At 41.3% G+C, this 18,075-nt stretch overlaps 1 protein-coding gene across 1 annotated transcript in view; it reads left to right on the top strand.

Annotated features, from left to right (window-relative positions):
- The window catches only part of LOC142663760 (BOS complex subunit NCLN-like), a 42,049-nt gene continuing 23,974 nt past the window's right edge, over positions 1-18,075 (top strand). The window contains exons 1-5 of the mRNA XM_075842591.1: positions 1-587; positions 4,325-4,515; positions 5,073-5,217; positions 5,848-5,942; positions 9,824-9,907. Of these exons, the coding sequence (XP_075698706.1) occupies positions 443-587; positions 4,325-4,515; positions 5,073-5,217; positions 5,848-5,942; positions 9,824-9,907 (660 nt within the window). The 5' untranslated portion in view covers positions 1-442. The remainder of the gene's footprint in view (positions 588-4,324; positions 4,516-5,072; positions 5,218-5,847; positions 5,943-9,823; positions 9,908-18,075) is intronic.

Raw genomic sequence — 18,075 nt, 5'->3', positions numbered from 1 at the left:
CAGAGTTGTCACCCACTCCCTGTCTCCGGTTGCTGGATTAGAAAATAGTACAACCCCCCGCCTTGACTCCCTGGTCAGTTTAATTTGGGGGTATTTAAACTCAAATCTAAAGTTTTAATGTTGTGTGGACTTTTCCTTTAATTATTTTTTTCCCCGGAAATTATGTTATTTTAGAAAATTCCTGTCCGATAATCTGGAGATTTTATATTTAGATGATTCCTTAGTGACTCTGAGTTGTCCGGGGATGACAGGTTTGTGTCCCGCGAGGTCTATAGACAGTGAATACACCATGTGTTATACTGTATATTATATGCTGTATAACAGACGGGTCACCTCCGCCTCTCAGACACAGATTAGCTGTCAGATTAGGCAGATGGTGTCAGTGGGACAATGAGACAATGGTCAGTAATGAGCTGCACTCTGTATATGCAGAGCAGCAGCGATGGGTGACTGCAACTCCCAGCATGGCCTTTTCGTATTCAGGATGATGAGGGTTGTAGTGCTATTAATACTCCTCTCTGGGATGTCTGCGCTGGAGTTCACGGTGTATCGGATGCAGCAGTACGGTCTGGAGGGTCGCAGTCACGGTGAGTGTGTCAGATTTACATGTGGATGAATGTATAAGAGCAGCTCCTCTCACCCCTGAGGCGCCCGTCCACTCACTATTAATAATGGAGGGGGGGAGAATCGATAAGCGGCCAATAATATCAATCACCGATCATTTCCTTTTCTAGATCACAAATAGATGCAGTGAATATTGAGTGGGTGAGGGGTTCTCTGTAGGATATCAGACCTAGACCTCCCTCCCCCACCTTTCTATTGTTTTGCCACATCTGATCAGCCAGATTCCGGTTTGAGAGTCAATTTCCGCGCCATTAGGAGCCGTTGGGTACAAAGATTCGACCACTTCGGATTCCTTCAATAATGGCAGTCAATTATCTCTCTCTAAGACGTTCCTGCAGCTGCCCAAAATAATATGATGACGTAAAATAAAGAATCAATTAAAACAGTCCGAATACACTATATGGACCTAAATAAATATTAATTGTATATGATGCGTTTCCTATAATTTTTCCAGGTTTTGCTTTAGTAACAAACCTATATGGAGAGCACCAAAAGGAGCAGCGCCAGCCAGACCCAAATCCCAAAAATAACTCGTTGATAAGATGAGTATCTTTAGTGTACATATAGGATAATTAGAGGGACAACAAGAGGGGGAGGCGGGACTTACAGGCCCTGAGTGAGCATGATGGTATCGGTGGAGATACCCACTAAATGAATTGTAAACCTAGAAACGGAGTCCGACACACCAAGGTTATGAAAATATAACAAATTTTATTAAACACATAACAAAGAAGAACATTAAAAGTTAAAGATGATAGCCACAGTATGAGAAGGATGGCAGACAGTAATATATATGATGTTAAAGTTAAATACATTAAATAACAAAGTGACAACAGGAAAAGATGGCAATTCCCACTTCATGCATGATTGAATGGATGAATAAATAAATATAAATGCATGTAGTAATAATGCACAGAGTCCTGCATCTGGTATAATAGATAAAGACCACACCAACCGGTGTATATTAGGCACAGCCAGATGCAGGAGTGAAAGTGCAACAGCAATCCACTCACATACATGCAGATATCGATAGATATATGCATGAAAAATACCAGCACAAGCAATCAATTGAGAGCTCAAAGAATGAAGTAGGACGTCTTACCCATGTCGCACACAGCACTGTCTGGCATCAACCCCGACGCGCGTTTCGGCCCTCGAGCCTTCGTCTTCGTTTCGGCCACCCCCAGACGAAGGCTCGAGGGCCGAAACGCGCGTCGGGGTTGATGCCAGACAGTGCTGTGTGTGACATGGGTAAGACGTCCTACTTCATTCTTTGAGCTCTCAATTGATTGCTTGTGCTGGTATTTTTCATGCATATATCTATCGATATCTGCATGCATGTGAGTGGATTGCTGTTGCACTTTCACTCCTGCATCTGGCTGTGCCTAATATACACCGGTTGGTGTGGTCTTTATCTATTATACCAGATGCAGGACTCTGTGCACTATTACTACATGCATTTATATTTATTTATTCATCCATTCAATCATGCATGAAGTGGGAATTGCCATCTTTTCCTGTTGTCACTTTGTTATTTAATGTATTTAACTTTAACATCATATATATTACTGTCTGCCATCCTTCTCATACTGTGGCTATCATCTTTAACTTTTAATGTTCTTCTTTGTTATGTGTTTAATAAAATTTGTTATATTTTCATAACCTTGGTGTGTCGGACTCCGTTTCTAGGTTTACAATTTGCTTTAGTAACAACCTGGAAACTAGAGGTCATATCCAAACGTATAATATACTGTACGTATAAAACATTAAATAGTGCTGTATAGTGAGTGCCATAAAGTGCCCAGAAAAGTTCTGTAGGCAGTGCCCATACATATAAATAATGTATACAATATCCAGAGAAATTGTGTCTTAAAATGTCCAGATAAGGCCTCATTTACACGAGCGTATTATACGCGCGTGCGACGCGCGTGCTTTTCACGCGTGTCGTACGCACCTATAATAGTCTATGGGGCTGTTTAGACGATGCGTGAATTTTGCGCAGTGCGCGTGCGTTGCGTAAAACTCACGACATGTTCTAAAATCGTGCGTTTTTCGCGCATCACGCACCCATTGAAGTCAATGGGTGCGTGAAAACCACGCATGCCGCACGGAAGCACTTCCGTGCGAACTGCGTGATTCGCGCAAGAGCTGTCAAACTCCTGAATGTAAACAGAAAAGCACCACGTGCTTTTCTGTTTACAAACATCCAAACGGAGTGTTAAATTCGAGATGAGCGCACCGAACTTCACCGGGTTCGGCCAAACTCGTTTTGACCGAAACCGGTAAAAAATGTTCGGGTACGCGACGTCAGGAGACAGTCTCTGTCCACGGTGCTGAAAGCGTTAAACTGGTTCAGCACCATGGACAGTGACTTCCGCTCCGAAAATCCATGAACCTGTAAAAAAAAAAAGACGTTCTGACTTACCGATAACTCCGGTCCGACCTCCCGGGATGACAGTTAAGTCCAAGTGACAGCTGCAGCCAATCACAGGCCAAGCACAGGCTGCAGCCAATCACAGGCTGCAGCGGTCTCATGGACTGCGGCGTCATCCTGGGAGGTGGGGCCGGATGACGAGAGAGGGACGCGTCACCAAGGCAACGGCCGGGAGACCGGACTGGAGGAAGCAGGCAGTTCATGGTAAGTTTGAACATCTTTTTTTATTCACAGGTTGGTGTATATTGTGATCGGCATTCACTGTCGCGGGTGCTGAAAGAGTTACTGCTGATCAGTTAGCTCTTTCAGCACCTTGGACAGTGACGGGCGTCGACTAGCCTCATCTCTATGATGGCGGCTGCGCGAAAATCACGCAGCCGCGCATCATACACGGATGACACACGGAGCTGCCAAGTGCCTTTTGCGCGCGCAAAACGCAGCGTTTTTTGCGCGCGCAAAACGCACACGCTCGTGTAAATGAGGCCTAAAGGTGCCATTCGGTGACCATATAAATAGTGCATATAGTGCCCATATAGGACCATGCAATGTCCATATAATAGGTGCAGATAGTGCCATGCAGTGTCCTTATTAGTGTATATACTGCCCATAGAGGGCCATACAGTGTCCATATAATAGGTGCAGATAGTGCCATACAGTGTTGATATAACAGGGAAAGATAGTGCTATACAATGTACATATTATTAGTGCATATAGTGCCATTCAGTGTCCATATAATAGGTGCTGATAGTGTCATACAGTGTTGATATAATTAGCATATAGTGCACAGATAGTGCCATACAGTGTACTTATTAGTGTATACACTGCCCATAGAAGGCCATACAGTGTCCATATAACAGGGGAAGATAATGCCATACAGTGTCCATATAGCAGGGGAAGATAGTGCCATACAGTGTCCATATAACAGGGGAAGATAGTGCCATACAGTGTCCATATTATTAGTGCATATAGTGCCATACAGTGTCTATATAAACAGTGTAGATAATGCAATCAGACGCAATTATACAGCAAATACAACACAACGACTTCCACCAGAGGGGCTCTAGTTGGAGTATTGGTGTTGAAGAATAGGACATATTTTTAATGCACCTCATTTTCCATCTATTTGTGTTATACCCTAAACAGGCGTCCATGCCATCTACCCCTTGTTCAGGCTGGGTGAGCAGGTTTGAGTTGCAGTATGTTGGTTCTGTTTGCTAGGGTAGAGTCCTGTGACCACACTACACATGGGTGCTGTCCTCTCCACAGGGTGCAGGTCAGCGAAGGTCAATGCTGAGAGCCGGACACCGGACGCTGAGCCCCTAACTCGACGTTGTGTCATTATGAGAGTCACTGACTTCTCTATAGAGAAATGGACCCGAATCTTGTCCCAGTCTGCAGCTGCTGTCCTCATCCTGGTGCCAGCAAACCTCTCCGCTAAGTTGACGGCAACCGAGCAGGTAGGTACAGCACCAGTTATAACCAGTGCTACGCCTGACGGCCCCAATAGCAGATCATTACAGGTCTACACATACTACTGGTCACAACAAAGGCTAAACTTCTCATTTCAAGCCTAGACCTAGGCAGGTCCCACTGGGCTATGGGTGACCCATAGCAATCTGGGTATACATGCGGAATGTTTGTCAAGGGTGCCGAGGACATGGGGCCCACTGTACCTCTGTTGCATAAGGTCCCTTCATCCTGAAGCCATAATTGCCTGCATGATGGATCATTCTTCCAAGGCATGGTGGGTCATTCTTCTCAATGCGACAACAACTAAAGACGTAAAAAAAAATCCTCGACCTAAGGAGTCTTCGGATATGTATCCAGTATTAGAACATTACTCAACAACTTTTCTCATGGACAATTCTTCCGGTAGTCATTGTCATCATCTGTCTCAGGAAATCTTCTCCCTATTTAGTTAAGTACACGAGAATGGCCGAAACTCCTACATAAAGTTTTAGATCAATGGAAATTGGTAAAATTGACAAATTCATCCACCTTATATTGTACGCAGCTTTTCATGGAACGAGAGATGGAGATCCTCAAGAATGAGACCATCCTGCCGGTCTACTTCACTCCAGAGGATCCAGACCTTCTCAAGATGTATGAAGAAAGCAGAGCCGTCTCACTGTCACTGACCTCATCAACGGCCATGGAAGGTGAGTCTTGGAGATCTTCAATAATCACTAGAACATTGGATTGAAGCATTTATTCAGCATCGAATTTAATTCAGCGTGAATGAAAGATCAGACCAAGGGCTGTGGAAGCTCCAGAAAACACCTCAGTACCTCGGGCCTACCAATGGAAATGATGGGCCTATTGCTAAGGGCTCCATTATCCTGTTAGTACTTGACCCACTGGAGGATCCACTGATTGACCAGTCGATCCCTGGATTTGGGAGTAAAACAGTCAATCAAAGTTTCCAGATGTTGCAAGGTTCTTATTTTTTGGAGGAGCTGGAACCAAAACAGAATGGAGGGTAGGAGGGATATGGAGCTGCCCATACAATGCAAGAAAAGGAGGAGTAAGGAACATCGAATGAGGACATTGCTTGGGGACGTATTCTTTAGATGAGTAGTTGTGTAGCTATAGGAGGTGCAGCTGTAGAGGTTTCAGAGGTACCCAGGTCAGGTTGCCTGAGGCGGGCCATGTAAGAGGTAGCCATAGCAGTACTATTAATGTCATCAGTCTTAAAGGGGTCCCTGGCTATGAGCTTCAAGGTGCATTATTTTTGGTGAGTGACCCATATCACAGACTTTACATCAATGTCTCTCTCTATGTGTTCCCAGTCATGATAGGCATGGTAATGGGAAGTGGTTTTCAGATGACGACCAGTGAGGTGCAAAGTAAACCTGTCAAAAGCCCCGTCATGGTCACCCTGGAGGTAAGAGGCTGGCATGGTGTTATTTTTGTTATTTTTTATAGGGAGACTTTGAATTTTTTTTTTTTGTATCTTCAGTAGGTTGCCGGAAATTGGGGAGCGATTCTGATGTCATTAGTATACGTGTGTGTCCCCTACTTGGCCTTTTTTGGGCCTCAACGTCATTTTTTGTCTTATTTTTATCTTATATTGTCTTAGAGACCCTGGCAGGAGAGATTAGCAGTAAATCTGGATAAGGGACAAGGTAGATCGTCATTGCTGGGATGTGGGTGGGTGGTCTCCATGTTAGTGGTGGTCAACCTATTATATAACGGGGGCCTCATAGGTGGCCCTTGCCCAATCCTTTCATTGTCCCGTGTCTTTCGTTTGTCTATGGGAGATATAGAAACAGCAAGGTGACCTCTTCCTCGTCTCCCTTTTCTTCTTAACACTTTTGGGTTATTATATTATCAACCTCGGCAAAATATTCCATCATTATTGTGAGAATCCAGACAGGAGGGGTGACAGGTAGCGATTTATTACTGGGGTTGTCACAGCCATCGCTTCCTATTACCTGTAACATGAAGCGGAAGATGAGCGCTCCTATAATAAAGTCCTTAATCTGTCACTCATGTAAAGCCGTCTGTTCATGGCCAATGCTCTGATTAAACAGCGAAAACACAAAGTGCCACCTGCTGCATGAAGTATGACCAGATGTTAGTAGAAAAACATCAGCCCTTCCCAATATTGCGACCACAGGAATAAAGCATAGCCACGGAATCAATGTAATGTATGATATTAGAGGTCATGTCCAGCAGCCTGTAGTTCTCCTCTGTATATGTTCACAAACTTCCTCAGTCTCCCAAAAAATCATCTAGAATAATAATGTAAATAGGGGACGGGGAGGAGGGGGATGCAGCTGCAGCTTTGATTTTTGTCTGAGACTCATGCTGTGAGAGGGGAAGGAGAAGTTGCACTGAGGAGACATTTTATTGGCTCAGCGTAGATCATGCACACGGCTATATTACGTTTTTTATAAGGCCGTCATCGGGCCTCCTTTGGGATGCGGGAGCCCTTACCATACATCTGTTTGCTTTCGATTTCACATGGAGGTGTACAGAGGTTTTTTTCTGTCATGTTCCCTAAAAATCAGACAGAAAAAAAATCATGGCTGCTCCATCAGTCTCCATATAAATAAGCATTGCATCTCCGTACATAGCCTGTACTGCAGCGCATATGGACTCTGTAGTACTGGCCGCAGGGTGGGCCTAATATCAGTGTCAGCCACATGTTGTGCCACAAAACCGTGTCATCATAACAGTGTCAGTCACACAGTGATTTCCATAACAATGTCAGCCACACAGTGCCGCCCAAAACAGTTCCAGCTACACAGTCCCGCCCAAAACAGTGCGTCACACAGTGCTGACACTAACAGTGCTAACCACGCAGTGTACCCCATAACAGTGTTAACCCCACAACAGTGTCAGCCACAGTATCTTCCACAACAGTGCCAGCCACAGTGTGCCCCACAACAGTGCCAGCCACACAGTGCCGCTCATAACCGTGACAGCCACACAGTGCCACCCATAACACTGCCTGCCATCCATAACAGTGACAGTCACATAGTGCCGCCCATAAAAGTGCCAGCCACAGAGTGAGTCCCATAACAGTGTCAGCTACACAGTGTGCCCCATGACCGTGTCAGCCATATATTTCCACCCATAACACTGCTAGCTACACAGTGTCCCCAAAACAGTGTCTGCCACACATTGTACCTCATAACAGTATCGTTACACAGTGTCCCCATAACAGTGCCAGCCGAAAAGAGTGCTGCCCATTACAGTGTCAGCCACAGTGTGCTCCATAGCAGTGTTAGCCACACAGTGCCACCTATAACAATGCCAGCCACATAGTATCCCCATAACCGTGCCAGCCACATAGTGTCCCCATAACATTGCTAGCCACATAGTGTTCCCCATAACAGTGTTAGCCACACCATGCTGTCCATAACCGTGCCAGATACAAAGTGCCTGTTCTCCGTGTTGTTCTCTATAAATAAGTGACAGTGTAAGGTGTCCCAGTGCACAGTCTGGAAGGGAGGGGGGGGGAGATGTACCGACAATGTGTACAAGCAGCGGCGCTCAGTTCTGCGGAATAAGAGGGCGACGTTATAAATATAAGAAAAAACAGATAATAAGATATGGTCCAAGCTAAATTAAATAAAATAAATGTGCACAAGGCCCCGGGACCAGATGGGTTACACCCTAGAGTTCTTAAAGAGCTTAGTTCAGTTATTTCTGTCCCCCTCTTTATAACATTCAGAGATTCTCTAGTGACTGGTATAGTGCCAAGGGACTGGCGCAGGGCAAATGTGGTGCCTATTTTCAAAAAGGGCTCTAGGTCTTCCCCGGGTAATTATAGACCAGTAAGCTTAACATCCATCGTGGGGAAAATGTTTGAGGGGCTATTGAGGGACTATATACAGGATTATGTGACCAAAAATAGTATTATAAGTGACAGCCAGCACGGTTTTACTAAGGACAGAAGTTGTCAAACTAACCTAATCTGTTTTTATGAAGAGGTGAGCAGAAGTCTAGACAGAAGGGCCGCTGTGGATTTAGTGTTTTTGGACTTTGCAAAGGCATTTGACACTGTCCCCCATAGACGCCTAATGGGTAAATTAAGGACTATAGGTTTAGAAAGTATAGTTTGTAATTGGATTGAGAATTGGCTCAAGGACCGTATCCAGAGAGTTGTGGTCAATGATTCCTACTCTGAATGGTCACCGGTTATAAGTGGTGTACCCCAGGGTTCAGTGCTGGGACCCCTATTATTCAACTTATTTATTAATGATATAGAGGATGGGATTAATAGCACTATTTCTATTTTTGCAGATGACACCAAGCTATGTAATATAGTTCAGTCTATGGAAGATGTTCATGAATTGCAGGCAGATTTAAACAAACTAAGTGTTTGGGCGTCCACTTGGCAGATGAAGTTTAATGTAGATAAATGTAAAGTTATGCATCTGGGTACCAACAACCTGCATGCATCATATGTCCTAGGGGGAGCTACACTGGCGGATTCACTTGTTGAGAAGGATCTGGGTGTAATAACCTGCATGCATCATATGTCCTAGGGGGCGCTACACTGGCGGATTCACTTGTTGAGAAGGATCTGGGTGTACTTGTAAATCATAAACTCAATAACAGCATGCAGTGTCAATCAGCTGCTTCAAAGGCCAGCAGGATATTGTTGTGTATTAAAAGAGGCATGGACTCGCGGGACAGGGATGTAATATTGCCACTTTACAAAGCATTAGTGAGGCCTCATCTAGAATATGCAGTTCAGTTCTGGGCTCCAGTTCATAGAAAGGATGCCCTGGAGTTGGAAAAAATACAAAGAAGAGCAACGAAGCTAATAAGGGGCATGGAGAATCTAAGTTATGAGGAAAGATTGAAAGAATTAAACCTATTTAGCCTTGAAAAAAGACGACTAAGGGGGGACATGATTAACTTATATAAATATATTAATGACACATACAAAAAATATGGTGAAATCCTGTTCCTTGTAAAACCCCCTCAAAAAACAAGGGGGCACTCCCTCCGTCTGGAGAAAAAAAGGTTCAAGCTGCAGAGGCGACAAGGCTTCTTTACAGTGAGAACTGTGAATTTATGGAATAGTCACTGCAGGAGCCGTCACAGCAGGGACAGTAGATGCTGCAAAAAAGGGTTAGATAATTTCCTAGAACAAAAAAATATTAGCTCCTATGTGTAGAAATGTTTTACTTCCCTTTTCCCATCCCTTGGTTGAACTTGATGGACGTGTGTCTTTTTTAAGCCGTACTAACTATGTAACTATGTAACTATGTAACTATGTATAATAACAATTCTCTCTTTTAATAGGGACAATTATTAGGGCACGAAGAAGACGCAGAGACCCCAACAATTGTTGTTGTTGCACATTATGATGCCTTCGGAGCTGCTCCGGTAAATCCTATCTATCTATCTATCTATCTATCTATCTATCTATCTATCTATCTATCATCTATCTCATATCTGATTGCAGAGGAAAAAATGGGATATGAACGGCGCTGCAACTCAAGAATGATGCTTGGAATGGTTATAATGATAAGATCTTTTATTCAATAGGCTACGCGTTTCAATGCCGCACCGGCATCTTCCTCAGGCCATATAAATTTCAGTTGAAACAACACACCTTAAATACAACATGCTGCCAAAAAAACCGCCAATGTGATCAAGGTCAGAGTGCATCAGTGACGTCATCGATAAAAAAGAAAAAAAACACAAATAAAGAAAGACAAGTGTAAAACCAATAGTAACACAATAAGTGACATCATGGGTTAAAAAATATAAAGAACAATACAAATAAGAACATTGTACCATGAAATTGCTATCAAGGAATTTCAGAGAAATAGAAGTCGGGACCTGCAAAAAAATACATACTATTTGCTATTCGCGTAAGTGTGGTATTTACAAACACAACGATTTTTATCAAAATAAACATCTAATACTTTAATAAATAGGATAGAAAAGAAGAAAAGGATCAGTTTAAACGAATAAACCTCTGAATACATGTATATTTTGTATTTCTCAGCGTGTATGAACTTGAGGAACTAGATATCAAAAAACTCAAAAGAAGGTTTGAGATGCCGTAAAGAAGACAACTATTTTAATATCTGAAATCGGAATAATCATATATATATATACACACACCCCTCTCTTAATGGAAGAAGAAATAATCCACATATATATATAAAAATATACATAAACCCTCAAACCATCCAAACGGATGCTCAATAATGTAAATGCGGCAATTGCAAAATATGATGAAAAATATTAAATATACAAAAGGATACACATATCATGATAAAAAATGCACTAAGTAAAAAATTAATTAAGAACCAATACTGTAATGTAAACATTACAAATTAATATAAGATGCCTCATTGGGGGACTAACTATAATTTACTGAAATATTTATTCCGTGGAAAATTCATACACAGATAAAAGTTACAATTGATGATAAAAACTGGAGAATTAGGAGATATGAGATGAGAAAATTTGCCAAACAAACATGTATCTAAAAAACACACATAAAAATATATATAAAAAAAATATACATACATATATATATACCACTGGAGAGTGGGGTCCAATCCACATACCCCTAGACCTAATACTGTAACAAAAAGGACTTTTAAAGCAATTCCTAAAAAGAACATACTTTCTTCGGATAATTACCAGGATTCGTCTCCTACTACCGTGAGGTCTCCTAGTAATAAGTCCAAATATAGGGGCCATGAAACTTTGCGTACAGGGTCATTAAATCCCCAATATAAACCGAATACAGTTGTCCCTATCAAAGGTACCAATATCAATAAAGACAATCCTACAATGAATACTATTATTCCAGTTAACTGTTCGGTTTCGAATAATGCCCATGTAAGAACAACTTCCTCCAGCCACCAATTGTCGATTATACCCGTTAACGCTTTCAAATCTACGGATCTTGATTTTGAATTAATGCGTCTAAATCTACAATCGGGTGGCTTTCCTTCTGAATGTTCACAGTCCTCTCATTTTAATGATTCCATCAATTCCCAAAATCAAGGGAGTATATCATCACTGATGCAATTATCCGTACATAGTACCCCTAATTCCAACGAACAGCTTGTTTTTTCAGTACATGATATAGAGTCATCAATGAACTCTGACGACTCCGTATGTGATATACAGCAGAATACACGTATTCCAACACAGATTGAATTCCCTTCTGATCACCCCTCTACATCTCTGGATAACACCATCTCTACCAATTCTTTTTTAGGCCTTCCATCTCAATTGACCATGCCCCCGATCACTCCAGTATTAAAAAGCAAAGAGTGTTTAATACCGTATATTATAAGTCCCAAAATTCAAACCATAACAAGTTTTTTTCCAACAATACAAAAAATTTCAACAAAAAGAAAATTAGAACACGACAAAGATATAGAGGAAAGAGGGGCGGTAGGAACCGTAAATTCGCTACTACCTCACGTACAGTTGAAGAAACCAAGGTGCATCCAGTAAAACTTTTTAATTTGTCTTCGTATGAATTAAATGAGTTCGAAATAAGCTTATTAAGTAAGGGGCTCTCCTTTTGTCCTGTAGCCCCCCCAGACACGTTTGAACTTTTTATGGATCTAAATAGATTTGTTCGGAAATTAACCTTATCCAGACATTTTTCTATGTTTAAACACTCCCCCACATCTCTTGTGGCAAGTGATTTTTGTGAGAGGGGGCCTACTCAAATGGCTTTAAGTGTGGAAGTACATCCCAAATCCAACTTTTACCCTGCACACCATCAAGGGGCCTTTTTGGAAACGTTTTCCACGTTGGTTGGCAATGAATTTCGGGCATTGGACAAACCCCAATTCATGCCGGATAATTTAACACCCAAGGAGAGACAAGCTATCAAATCATTACGCAGTAATGAGAATATTGTTATCCGCTCTGCGGATAAAGGTGGGGGGTATTGTGATTCAAAATAAAAGTGATTATCTGAATGAAACATCAAGGATTCTATCTGATGGTTCGTTTTATTTAAAATTAGTGGATAACCCACTTTCTGCTTATCTTGGTGAATATAAGAACTTGATTGACATGGCTTTTTCTGACGGGTTATTAACCAAAAAGGAAAAAAATTTTCTTAATGTACCATGCCCCAGTCTACCCTTTATGTATCATCTCCCCAAGATACACAAATGTATGACCAATCCTCCTGGCCGCCCTATTATTTCGGGCATTGGGTCCCTCACCAGTAATTTATCTCACTATATTGACTTACATTTACAACCGTTTGTATTACAATTACCGTCTTACTTGAGAGATTCTACCCAGCTTATCCGAAACTTACAGGAGTTAGTAGTCGATCCACTTGTGTCCAATGTGTGCTTTTTGACAGCCGATGTCACCGCTTTATACAGTAACATTCCTCATGATCGAGGGCTTGAAGTTGTGGAATCATTTTTAGCTTCAAACCCCAAGTTCCCAATAACACAAATTCAGTTTTTAACCAATTGTGTTGAATACATTTTAAAGCACAATGTTTTTAGTTTTGGAAAAAATTACTACAACCAAATAAAGGGATGTGCGATGGGCTCTAGGTTTGCCCCGGCATATGCCAATCTGTTTATGGGTGATTTTGAGGATAAACATATTCTCAACGATCATGTTTTTAGGGATAAGATTCTTTTATATAAACGTTTTATCGATGATTTATTTATTGTATGGAATGGAAGGGAAGATGAAGTGGGCAGTTTTATGGAAATACTCAACAAAAATGACTATGGAATATCCTTTACCTATACTTTTTCAACTACCTCTATTGATTTCTTGGATCTTACTATTTGCTATGACAAAGCTGCTAATAATTTCAACACTAAAACCCATTTTAAAACCGTCGATGTAAACAGTTATATTGATTTTAAAAGTGCACACTACCCGCCGTGGATTAGAAATGTGCCTTTTGGGCAATTTAGGAGAGTGAGGAAAAATTGCTCCTCTGACCACAATTTTCAGGAGGAATGTAAGATTTTAGAAGGTAGGTTTAGGGAAAAAAATTTCCCAATACAATTGATTAAGGGGGCCCGCTCTAGGGCGGCGGAATTAACCCAAAAATCCTGTGTTGCTCCAGTAAAAAGGGTGGAGGCTATCATTAATGGTACAAATGAGACTGACAAAGTTGATAAAAAGAATAGTTTGAAGAAACACTCAAATAATTTCATCACATCTTATAACAGTGGACATAATTCCGTAAGATCAATTTTGTCGAGATATTGGCATATATTGAAAAATGACCCATTCCTCAAAGATTTTTTGCCAGACAAACCAGGCATTACATTTAGACGCTCAGCAAATTTAAAAAATATATTAGCCCCTAGCCGGGTCCATAATATTAAGTCATCTATTCCAAAAACCCTCTCCATTTTAAATGGTTCCTTCAAATGTGGACAAAAACGGTGTCTTTGTTGTATCAATATTTCACATAGAAAACATACTTTTAGTTCTAATATTACTAAGGAAATTTTTCCTATTAGGTCATTCCTCAATTGTGGCAGTGATTATGTCATTTATCTCTTGGAATGTTCGTGTCGGTTACAATACATTGGGAGAACTATTCAATGCCTGCGGAGTAGGATTAATAAACATAGGTACAATGTCTCAAAAGGATTTTTAAAACATAGTGTTTCAAGACACTGTGCCTCGGTTCATAATTGTCAATTTAATAAGATTACTATTACTCCGATAGAGCAAATATCTTGTGACATTCCCAATCGGTTCCAGAAATTAAAACAAAGAGAAAATTTCTGGATTTTTAAATTACTAACACTGCAACCAAATGGTTTAAATGACATTTCTGAAACATCCCTCGACTAATTTTATTCTCTGGGGGTCTATGACTGTGGTTTGTGTTTTTTTAACCCCTTTTTTTACATATATATATATATATATATATATATATATATATATATGTATGTATATTTTTTTTATATATATTTTTATGTGTGTTTTTTAGATACATGTTTGTTTGGCAAATTTTCTCATCTCATATCTCCTAATTCTCCAGTTTTTATCATCAATTGTAACTTTTATCTGTGTATGAATTTTCCACGGAATAAATATTTCAGTAAATTATAGTTAGTCCCCCAATGAGGCATCTTATATTAATTTGTAATGTTTACATTACAGTATTGGTTCTTAATTAATTTTTTACTTAGTGCATTTTTTATCATGATATGTGTATCCTTTTGTATATTTAATATTTTTCATCATATTTTGCAATTGCCGCATTTACATTATTGAGCATCCGTTTGGATGGTTTGAGGGTTTATGTATATTTTTATATATATATGTGGATTATTTCTTCTTCCATTAAGAGAGGGGTGTGTGTATATATATATATGATTATTCCGATTTCAGATATTAAAATAGTTGTCTTCTTTACGGCATCTCAAACCTTCTTTTGAGTTTTTTGATATCTAGTTCCTCAAGTTCATACACGCTGAGAAATACAAAATATACATGTATTCAGAGGTTTATTCGTTTAAACTGATCCTTTTCTTCTTTTCTATCCTATTTATTAACCCCTTCCCGACATTTGCCGTACATGTACGTCATGGAAAGTACTGACTTCCCGCATCTTGCCGTACATGTACGCCAAATGTTTGGGACCGGCTCAGAAGCTGAGCCGGTGCCATCATCACCGGATCTCAGCTGTATCTTACAGCTGACATCCGGCTGTAACGGCGGGGACCGAAATTAGCTTCGATCCCCGCCATTAACCCCTTAAGTGCAGCGCTCAAACGCGATCGCTGCACTTAAGGTGTTTGCAGCTCATCGGAACCCCAGTAATGAAATTGCCGGGGTTCCGGTGGCTGCAATGGCAACCGGAGGCCTAATACTGGCCTCCCGGTCTGCCTAGCACCGAAGCCGGTCAAGATCCGCCCGGCGGCGGAGCCTGATCGGCTTCCGTAGCTGCAGGCAAGATGGCGCCGGGTCAGGAGCTGATCCGGCGTCATCAGCGGTGGAAGTCAGCTGTACTGTACAGCTGACATCCACCTGTAACGGCAGGAACCGGAGCTAGCTCCGATCCCTGCCATTAACCCCTTCGATGCAGCAATCGAAAGCGATTGCTGCATCGTAGCGGTTACTAGCAGATCGCCAGCCCTGACAGGCAATCGGGACTGGCGACTGCTGTTATGGCAACAGGAGACACAATGGTCTCCTGCTCTGCCATTACGGAAGCCGATTTAGGCCCCGCCGGGAGGCGAAGCCTAATCGGCTTGCTGTCAGTGAATGACTGACAGATCTAATACATTGCACTACATAGGTAGTGCAATGTATTAGAAAAAAAAAAATCTGACCGTTGGAACTTCAAGTCCCCTAGTGGGACTTGAGAAAAAGTGTAAAAAAAGTATAAAAAAGTGTAAAAAAAAGTGCACAAAATAAAAGTTTGAAAACAGTAAAAGTTTCAAGTAATCAGATAAAACACAATCCCCCTTTTACTCTTATCAAGTCCTTTCTTATTGAAAAATAATAATAAACCATATGTATTTGGTATCGCCACGACCGTAACGACCGGAGGTATCAAAATATTATATTATTTATTGCACGCGGTGAACAGCGTATAAAAAACCGTAAAAAACGTTACCAGAGTTTCTGTTTTTTGGTCACTTTGCCCTACAAATATTAGAATAAAAAGTGATCAAAAAGTCGCACGTATCCAAAAATGGTACCTATAAAAACTATAGCTCGTCCCGCAAAAAACAAGCCCTCATACACCTCCGTCGACAAAAAAATTAAAAAGTTATGGTTCTCACAACTTGGCGACAGAAAAAATACATTCTTTTTACAAAAGTAATTTTATGGTGCAAAAAGTTGTAAAACATAAAAAAGTTCTATAAATGAGGTATCGCCGGAATCGTACTGACCCGCAGAGTAAAGTTAACATGTAATTTATAACGCATGGTGAACGCTGTATAAAAAAAAAACGAAAAAAGCTGTGCCAGAATTGCGTTTTTTTGTTTACCTGGCATCCCAAAAAATAGGATAAAAGGTGATCAAAAAGTCGCATGTACCCCAAAATGGTACCAATAATAACTACAGCTCGTCCCGCAACAAACCAGCCCTCATACCGCTACGTCTATGAAAAATAAAATTAGTTATGGCTCCAATAAGTCAGGAAATAAAAAAATATGCAGTTGTGCCCGAGGGGAACATTTCTTCTGTTTGAAGAGGCGATTTTTCAAGGACCTAAAATTAGGGAACCAGGAAAGGGAGGGCCCAAAACATATCCGCTGGAAGCGGCGGTGCCCGTATTATACCAGGACAACACTTTCCCAGCAAAATTCCCCAAACTACAAAATGTGCGGAGTGTGGACCAAAAGGGGGATAAGAAATTACACCATTTATCAGTGCGACACCGGCCTGTGCGGAAAGGATTGCTTCACAGCGTAACACACATCTATGGATTATTTTATTGTTTGTTTTTTTACCCCATTATTATACCACCTGACTATGCCCCTTATATACTCCGCCCGGCTTACATATGCCCTACATTATAAACGGAAACACCAGTAAGACTCCAAACAAAACTACTACCAAGCAAAATCCACGCTCCAAAAGCCAAATTGCGTTCCCTCCCATCTGAACCCTACAGCGGCCCAAACAGCAGTTTCCTTCCACATATATGGCATCGTCATACCCGGGAGAACCCTTTTAGCAATATTTGGGGTGTGTGTCTCCAGTGGCATAAGCTGGGCACGACATATTTGCCACTGAATGGCATATCTAGGGAAAAATATAAATTTTTAATTTGCACCATCCACAGCGCATTCATTTATGGAAAAGATCTGTGGGGTGAAAATGCTCACTACACCCCTTAATAAATGCCTTGAGGGGTGCAGTTTCCATAATGGGGTCACTTCCCAGGGGTTTATTTTTATTATTTCACATCTGAGCCTCTGCAGTTGTGAACCAATACTTTGTAAATCGCCAAATTAGGCCTCAATTTTACATGGTACGCTTTCACTCCTGAGCCTGATCGACTGTCCAGGCAAGAGATTAGGGCCACATGTAGGGTGTTTCTAAAACCAGGAAACCCAGCATAATAATTAGAGAGCTGTCTCGTTATGGTGGCACAAGCTGGGCACCACATATTGTCCACATATCTGTGGAAAAATCCCATTTTCACTCTGCAACATCGAGTTCACACTAATTTCTACAAAACACCTGCAGGGTTAACATGCTCACTACACCCGTAGGTAAATGCATTGAGGGGTGTAGTTTCCAAAATGGGGTCACTTCTGGGGGGTTTCCACTGTTTTGGGCCCACAGGCACCCAGAAACCAATCCAGAAACATCTGCACTCCAAATGGCGGTCCTTCCCTTCTGAGCCCTGCCGTGTGCCCAAACAGCAGTTTATGACCACATATGGGGTATTGCCGTACTCGGTAGAAATTGCTTTACAAATGTTGGGTTCTTTTTTTCCTTTATTTGTTGCGAAAATGAAAAAATTTGCGCTAAAGCTACGTCTTATTGAAGAAAAAGGATTGTTTTTATTTTCACTGCCCAATTCTAATAAATTCTATGAA

Source organism: Rhinoderma darwinii, chromosome 1 (assembly GCF_050947455.1).
Source record: "Rhinoderma darwinii isolate aRhiDar2 chromosome 1, aRhiDar2.hap1, whole genome shotgun sequence".
In the NCBI taxonomy this organism is placed as follows: Eukaryota; Metazoa; Chordata; class Amphibia; order Anura; family Rhinodermatidae; genus Rhinoderma; species Rhinoderma darwinii.
The sequence above is the reverse complement of the archived record's forward strand: the minus strand, read 5'-3'. Positions and strand labels throughout refer to the sequence as shown.